The 8,259-nt window shown below is 65.3% G+C and overlaps 1 protein-coding gene across 5 annotated transcripts; it reads right to left on the bottom strand.

Annotated features, from left to right (window-relative positions):
* Positions 1–294: 294 nt before the first annotated feature.
* On the bottom strand, positions 295–7,586 carry GAREM2 (GRB2 associated regulator of MAPK1 subtype 2). 5 transcript variants are annotated; one of them, XM_057425017.1, is made up of 7 exons: positions 7,363–7,586; positions 5,954–6,094; positions 5,253–5,324; positions 4,303–4,433; positions 2,454–3,569; positions 1,540–1,703; positions 295–1,421 (listed from the first exon to the last, which is right to left on the bottom strand). In XM_057425017.1, the coding sequence occupies exons 1-7, from the start codon at positions 7,511–7,513 to the stop codon at positions 554–556; spliced, it is 2,643 nt and encodes an 880-aa protein (XP_057281000.1). In that variant the 5' UTR covers positions 7,514–7,586; the 3' UTR covers positions 295–553. The 5 variants fall into 5 exon arrangements, with proteins under 5 accessions (XP_057281000.1, XP_057281001.1, XP_057281005.1 ...); XM_057425018.1 differs by having other exon boundaries at positions 7,397–7,586; XM_057425022.1 differs by lacking the exon at positions 7,363–7,586 and adding an exon at positions 6,917–6,965.
* Between the last annotated feature and the right edge of the window lie 673 nt (positions 7,587–8,259).

Below are 8,259 nucleotides of genomic sequence, written 5' to 3'. Positions count from 1 at the left end.
GGTGGGGGTATCTTGCCATTGAGAGTGGGGTGCTTTTGGCTAGGGGTTGCAGCCCTGAGCATAGGTCTCTGCCTCTCTTCCCCAAGATTAGCTGTGTCCAGCAGCAGGGGAGCTTCCTTTCTGTCCCTGAACTCACCCTGGGGTGCAGGCAGCCCAGGGCAGGTCCAGAAGCACCATCTTCCCAGGCAGGGGGATCACAGATCCCAAGAGATGGGCAGGGTGTGCAAGGATCTTCAAAGCCTCCTTCCCCACTGACAGACTCTTTCCCCAAGCAAGGGCGTTCTCTGGTGGCTTGTTTTTCTCCCGTACCTTTATTACGCTAATCCACAAGGATTAAGTTAAACCAGTCAAAGCGAACTCCAGTATTTTCCAGCCCATTTGGGCCAAAATTACTGTCCAGTGTTAAAACAGAAAAGGGGGAGGGCCAGGTGATGGGGCCAAGCTGCCGGGGAACCCACAGCTGGTGGGCACTGCCGGAGCACGGCAGGGGACAGGAGCAGAGACATCAAGACCCATGGCCTGGGTGGCTGCCCAGGGTGTCCCCAGCCTGTGGCTAGATCTTGGGGCGCCAGCCTTTGATGAACTGCATGATCTTCTTCACCTGGAGCTTGGTGAGGCGGAAGTCATCGGCCAGGATCTCCTCGCTGAGCTGCACGAAGATGCTCCCATCGATGCGCTCGCGGGAGAAGAAGCTGACCACGTCCTCCGAGAGGCCGATGAAGCGCAGGCACTTGGACACCTCCTCCAGCGAGAGGGCCGAGAGGTCAGCTGGGGGCAGCCAGGGGGAGCTGTCCCCACTGTGCCGGGGAGCAGCTGGAGGGGCCCCCCCATCACCCCGTGCCGCTGGTGGCACCTCGATGACACCCTGAGCCAGGTAGAGGTGGGTGACGCTGCCTTCAGCCCCGCGCAGGACAGCAGGAGAGAGCGGGGCCGCCCCATGGATGACAATGCTGTCCCCATCGAAGCCCTTGGGTGGGCGAGGGGGGGGCACTGGCTCCTCAATGGGCGCAAAGGGCTCTGGCGAGGAGGAGGAGGATGGGGCAGCCGGGGCTGAAGGTGGTTTGGGCCACTCGGGGCTCTCTGGCCATTCGGCTGGGCTGGCAAAGGGGTTGAGTGCCCCGAAGGGAGCAAAGCGCTTTTGGGGGTGCGGGGGCTTGAGGCGGGGGCAGCTGCGATAGGGCTTCAGGGGGGACTCAGCCCCCGACAGCAGGGTCGAGCAGCTGCCGCCCACCCCAACGCCTGGCTCAGCGTATGCCCAGGGGTCCGACCAGGAGGTCTGGGTGGCAGGGGGCAACGTGGCAGGGGGCAGTGGGCGCCCAGGGGCCTCTCCGGCCTTGCAGTCGCCCCACGTACAGGGGTAGCAGTAGAGGGAATAGGCGTCGGGTGAGGGTGAACCGCTGCCACTCCTTGGGACGGACCTGCTGGAGGAAAAGCAGCATCACCATCACCCCATCCCTGCTGCAGGGACATCCCACCCCGGGGTGTCATCCCGCTGCCACATCCCCACCACAACACCCAGACCACACCGGCACCACTCACCCGTCGTGGAGCCCCGAGGAATAGTAGGAGAGGCTGGGGCTGGGCGAGGGAGCGGGTGCCAGCTTCGAGCAGCGCAGGGCAGCTGGGGGGCTGCAGGGTGCCGGGGGGCGGCTGCCCCTGGGTGGCACAGGGGGGGCGTTCAGCAGCCGGCATTCCTCCTTCACCTGGAAGGGGGGTGCACACTGTCAGGACCCAGTCACCAGTGATGGGAATCTGCCCATGGGACCCTGTGGCTGGGTGGGGTGATGGGGGGGGGGGTTGGGGCAACCATCCCCAGTCAATCCGGGAAGCTCTGGGTACCAGTGGGGAGCTCCACAGAAGTGTGCACCCTGTAGTGCCAGGGAGCCCAGAGAGTCTGGGGGATCAAACAGAGGTGGGGAGGGACCCCAAAGGCAAGGGACAGCACCCCGGGTAAGAATTCGGGTACCCCATGATGAGGAGGCGAGAGGCTGAAATTTTGCATACCCCATGGTGCAGGGGAGCCCAGAGGATTTGGTTACCCCACAGTGCTGGGAAGCACAAGAAATTTAGGTACCTTGTGGTGCAGAGCCCTGGGCAACCAGAGACTCCGTGGTAAAAGGGTGTCCTGAGGATTCAGGGACCCCCCCTGGTGATGGGGAGCACTGGAGAACTACGTACCCCATGGTGCCAGGGAGCAGAGGCTTTGGAGGACTGAACAGAGCTAGGGAGGGACCCCAAAGACAGGGGACAGCACCTCAACACCCCTGCAGGGGGTCAGATTGGCTGTGCCATGTTGCTGGCAGCATGGCCCTGGGCTGTGCACCCCTGCCCATGGCACAGAGCTGCTGGTGGGATCGTGCTGGAGCTCGCTACTCGGTTATCCCTGTGCACAACGCTGCGCAGGGCAGCAGGCGGGACCCCAAGTGCATCATTCCCCATCGCGTGGCTCTTACCGCCTCCGACTTGGGTGGCACAGGGGGCGGGCTCCCCCCGCGGGGCTCGTCCCCGGGCACACTGGGGCGGTGCAGGGACCCCAGCGGGGCCACAACCCCGAAGGAGACAAGGTCCTGCCGGCCGGCAGCGCTGCCCGGCTCGCAGCAGCCCTCCAGGCTGGGGTTGCTCCAGAGCTCCTCGTAGGGGATCTCCAGCGGCTCCTGAGTCCTGAACTCGGGCTCAGCCCAGTCGGGGGTCATGTATTCCCGGTCGGGGTCGGGGAAGTCGGGCAGCGGCGGGCGCGGGGTGCCCCCCGCGATGCCGCGCGGTCCCTGGCAGCGGGCGGTGGGCTCCCGGGGCCCCCGGGGGCTGCAGGAGCAGAGGGAGAGGCGCTGCAGGGGCTGGCTGAGCTCCTCGCGGGCGCAGGCGGGCAGGCAGAGCCGGAGGCGCCGGGGGCTGGCGCACTCCTCCAGGAAGTCAGGCTTGGCCTCCCGCACGGCCCGCGAGTACTCGTCGGGGTTGAAGCGGTCGTGGCAATACGCGGCGCTGTCCCGCAGCAGCTTCTCCAGCTGCGGGTCCCCCGCGAGCAGCCCTTCGGGCAGCTGGAAGCGGGGCATGTCGGTCAGCAGGAGGAAGTGGAAAGGGACCAGCTCTTCCCGGCGGAGGATGCAGCAGAGCACCACGGTCTTGGAGATGATGCTGACCAGCTTGTAGCAGTGTCCCTCGCGGATGGCGTGCAGGTCGTAGGGGTTGCGCGCTGGGCGGCTAGGCACGGCCACGTTGACGGGCAGCCGCACCTTCTCGATGATGCTGCGGATGGTGTGCTCGCCCTCCTGCAGCCGCAGCTCCAGCGGGCTGCGTGTGCTGAAGCGGCCCTTGCACTGGAAGGGCAGGCTGAGGCTCTCATTGGTGCGGTGGTTCATGCAGATCAGGCAGGGCATCTTGCCCTTCACCTGCCTGGCGCCCGCTGCCGGCGCCGCCTTGCCCAGCTTCCGCAGGATGGTGTTGAAGCGCGACTTCTCCTTCACCGTCTTGGCGCAGAGGATCTCAGCTTGTCCCATCAGCGTCAGCTCGTCCCCAGCGTTCAGCGTGAAGTTGTACACCTCGCTGTCCTCGCTGAATTCCCCCGACACCACCTGCCCCGGCACAGCCCCACCATGGGACCCTGGCGCCGTCCCCTGACACCCCATCGCTGCTCCGTAATGTGCCACCACCATCCCTTGCCGGCCCACTGCTCTCTCCCGATGTCCTGTTACCAAACTCCCCTTCCCCTCCACACACCTCTTTTAACCTCATTGCCGTACCTGCGTGTCCCACCGCTACCCTCGATGTCTCACTGCCGTACCTTGCTGTCCTGCTGTCCTCTCCTGTCCCACCACTGACTCCTTTTGTCCCAACACCTATCCCAATGTCTACAACCACCTCCTGATGTCCCACCACCACCCTGTAATGTGCCACCACCATGTGCTGATGTCCCACCAGCAGCCCATGAAGTCTCACCACCACCCCCTCATGTCCCACTGTCCTCTCCTGATGTCTCCCCACTGACTCACAATGTCCCACCACTATCACCTGATTCTCACCACCACCCCCAGATGTCCCAGCACCATTCCTTGCTGTCCAATTGTCCTCTTGTGATGTCTCACCACCACTCCCTTAGTCCCATTATCACTCCCTGGTGTCCCACCACTACCCACAGTGTCCCACCACTATTGCGGATGTCCCACCACCACCCCCGATGTCCCACCAGTATCCTTCGCTGTCCCACTATCCTCTTCTAATGTCCAAACACTGACCCACAATGTCCCCTGACATCCTACTACCATTCCCTGCTGCCCTACCAGTGTCCCCTGCTGCCCCCATACAGACCTTCACACTGAAGGTGATGGCCTCCATGACGAAGATGCGGTCTGGGAAGATGCTGGCCACTTCCTCCACGCTGTTGAAATACTGCACGGGCTCACGGATGTCCCGGTCCTGGTCCAGCAGCTTGAACTTCCCTGTATGGGACAGCCAAACCCAGAGTGGTGAGAGGAGCCCACCTCCAGTGCTTGGCCCAGCATGGCCCTTCACTGGGGGACAGCCACCCTTGACTACATCCTGGGGTCCCCATCACATTCTGGGGGCACATCCTGTGGCCTTCACCCAGTGTGTCCAATTGCTGCACATGGACACCAGAGCAGCCCCATAGCTCTGCCCCACATACACAGCCTCAAGGCCGTGGTTTGGGTGGGACAAAGCACACGGGCTGGCTCTGCGATGCCGCTCCGGCACTGCTGGAGCTGCAGGAGCCGCCACAAAGCAGCCACAGAAACGCCCCATGGACGGAGGAACCCACCCAGGGCAGAGCCAGTGGAGCCCCCATTGCCCCCCTCATTGCTCGAGCCCCACCAGGGCCCTGTGACCCCCACCACCCCACCCCATCTCCCACCTCCTGCCTTGGGTGGGAGACGTGGTACGGGGCTGGGCAGCAAGGGACAGCAGCAGAGGCAGAGGCTGGAGCAGCAAAACTGCCGCCATCAGCATCGCCTCGGCGGGGACAGACCTGACGGGAATATTAATCCCCCGGCACCAGCTCCAGTGCCAGCCCGTGCCAAGCGGTGCTGGGGCCGCAGTGATGGGGACACAGGGCTCGGTGCAGGCTTCATGTGCCAGGGCAGCTCCAGCACGGCCAAGCCCTCCCCCCCCCCCCCCCCCCGAAGCAGGTTAACACAGTGCCCCCCCTCCCCTCTTCTCCCCCCCCCCCCCCCCCGGGACAGGCGATTAACCCCCTCCCCCCCTCCATTTTCCATTATTTATTCATTAGCAGGACTCATTACCGACATGGCGAGCACTTAGAGTGGTCATTAAGGCTCTTGCTACGGCGGCCGCCAGCATCTCAGCACCTTCGTCTGCATCACCAGCCCCAACCCCAGTCCCATTCCCATTCTTATTCACATCCCCATCTTCAGCCCACCCTTATTCCACCTCTGTCCCCATCCTGATCCCTACCCCATTCCCAGCCCATCCCATCCTCATCGCTCTGCCTGTCACCATCCCTTCCCCATCCTCATCTCTTCTCAACCCTGTCCCTGTCCTCATGCCATCTTCAACCCTCTCCCATCCCCAGCCCCACCTCCATCCCTGCACTTGTCTCCATCCCTGTCCCTGTCTGCATCCCATCCCCTGTGTCCCTGTCCCACCCCGTTCCATCCCATCCCCATCCCTGCCTCTATACCCTGTCTGCAACCCTATCCTGTCCCTGTCTGCATCCCATCACATCCCCACCAGAGTCCTTATCCCATTCCATCCCCACCAGCCCCACTCTGAAGCCCCCCTGCTTTGGGCACCGGCAGGGTGCTAGGGGCTGAGAGCAGCCCCCAAACCAGAGCATCTGCTTCCCCAGGCCAGCCCATCCTGGCCCCCAGTCCAGCCACTTGAGCAGAGTGGGGGTCCCAGCCCTGCTGCCCCAAGAGGCACCATCACCCCTGTCCTCACCCCAAGGACCCCGGCACCCTTGTCTTCACCCCTCGCACCCCACCTGGGTACTGGAGCGGGATGTCGATCTTGGGGCCAATGACGTAGTGTCCCTCCTCCAGGCTGTGAGCGGTCACCGTGGTCCACTGCCGGCAGGAGTGGACCAGCAGCACGTCCTGGGCACTGACACCCTCCACACGCTCTCCTGCCAGGGGACGGAGCTGTCACCATCCCCAGGACACCCTCACCCCCCGTGGAAGCAGGGACGGGGGATGGAGGGACAGCCAGCGGCGGGATGAGCAGGTTCCCGCTGCCAAGAGCCACCAGTTGCCCAGGAAACAATTTCTTTGTCCCCCCTGAAAAGCTGCAGCCGCCGCAAACAACAAGTTTATTGAGCCGGGGCCAGCCCGGGGGCCCCCACCGCTGCTGCACCCCCCGGCACCCACACCAGCACCCACCCTGCTGCGGAGGGATGGACCCCGCTCCGGAGGGGACACATCCTGCTCGGCCACCCCAGGATGACCCTGTGCACCCCCCTGCTCCCCACCCGGACTGCGTGTGGGGCAGTCACAGCCCGGCCCCCTCCCAGCCAGGCCGTGTCCCAGGGAGGGTGGTGAGGGCACATGGTGACCACAAGCCCCTGCCAGCCTGGTGCCACCTCCTCCGGCGTGGCACCCGGAAAGGGTGAGCATGGCGACCAGCCTGCAGGTGAGGACCAGGGACCTCCATGCACACACACACTGAGTTTCTCCTGGCCCCCAGCCTTTCTCCCTCCCTCCTCATCAACATCAACATTCCAACCCTCCTCCTTCCTTCTCACTCCAGCCTCCCTCCCTTCTCCTAGTCCCTTTGGTCTTCCACCTTTCTCTTCCTCATCCCTCCAGCCTTTCTCTCTACCTTCTCCTCACCCATCCAGCCTTCCTTCCTCATCCTCTTCCTCAACCCTCCAGTCCTCCCCTCCTCCTCTTCCCTTCAGCCTTCTTTCTTCCTCTTCCCCATCCTTCTAGCCTTCCTCTCTCCTCCTCACCCCTCCAGTCTTCCTATCTCCCACCTCATCCTTCCACCATCCATCCCTCCAGCCCTCTTCCTCCCCTCCTCCTCCTCACTCTCAAGTCTTCCTCCCTCCTCCCCACCCTTCCATCCTCCCACTCAACCTCCTCCCTTTAAGCCTTCCTCCCTCCCTCCTCCTCACCTCTCCATCCTTCCTCCCCCCTTCTCCTCCCCATCACTTAAGCCTCCCTCCCTCCTCCTCCCCATCACTCCAGCCTCCCTCTCTCCTCCTCCCCATCACTCCAGCCTCCCTCCCTACCCTTGGTCCCTCCAGCCTTCTTCCCTCCTCGTCCCCATCACTCCAGGCTTCCTCCCTCCCTCCTCCTCACCTCTCCATCCTTCCTCCCTCCCTCCTTCTCTCCATCACTCCAGCCCCCCTCCCTTCTCCTCCTCGTCCCTCCACCCTTCACCCCCCTTTCTCACCCCCAGCCCCCCATCCCGCCCGGGCGCCCCTCACCCTGCCCCAGGCACACGAGGGTGGGCAGCCGGCACTGGCTGACGATCGCGTCGAGGGGCAGCGCCGCGGGGCTCCAGCGGAGCCGGGCCAGCCCCGCCGCCAGCTTCTCCATCGCATCGCGGCTCAAGCCGGGCCCGGGCCGGGCTCCATCGCCGCCGCCGGGCCGGGGCAGCGGCGGGGCCGGGGCCGGGGCCGGGCCGGGGAGGGCGGGGGGCGGTGGGAGCGGGGCAGCGGGAGGAGCCGCCCCCCGCCCGCCCCCAGCCCCTCCCCGGCAGGCGGGAACCCCCCGGGGGCGGGGATGGGGCGGGGACCCCGGGGGGACCCCCCCAACCTTCCCCTCGGCCCGGCCACCCCGTCCGGGGCCGCTCCGGGGCGGGTGGGGGAAGGAGGCGCTGCTCGCCCCGGGCTACCGGAGGTGTCGCGGGCTCAGCCCCGGCGCCCCTCCGGGCTACCGGTGAGCTCGGCTCGCTTTGGCCGCAGGAGGAAGAGGCGAGGGGGGACCGGGAGCCCGCCCCACACACACCGCGTGTCCCGCAGCCGGAGCCAGCTCCGGGGCTCGGAGCCGCTGGGACCCCGCCGGGGGGTCCCCAGGAGAGACCGACACTGGAGGAGCCGAGACGGGGTTGGCGCTGCAGGGGAGACCAGGAGGAGGAGCCCAATGCTGCCCCAAACGGGGCGGGGACCCCCCGAATGGCACTGGGCACCCGAGGCACGAATGGCTCCGGCTCCGGGAGCGGGATTCCCCTGTCTGGGACATCACCATGATCAGCAAGGACACCGCGATTATGGGGACACCCCGGCAGGGATATCACCAGCACAGGGATCCTCCGGCTGGGGCATCTCTGCCAGGGAGACTCCCGGGC

The sequence above is a fragment of the Pezoporus wallicus genome, unplaced genomic scaffold (assembly GCF_028554395.1).
Source record: "Pezoporus wallicus isolate ANWC-B61680 ecotype Strahan unplaced genomic scaffold, APGP_CSIRO_Pwel_v1 contig_14479, whole genome shotgun sequence".
In the NCBI taxonomy this organism is placed as follows: Eukaryota; Metazoa; Chordata; class Aves; order Psittaciformes; family Psittacidae; genus Pezoporus; species Pezoporus wallicus.
This window is presented reverse-complemented; position numbering and strand designations above follow the sequence as displayed.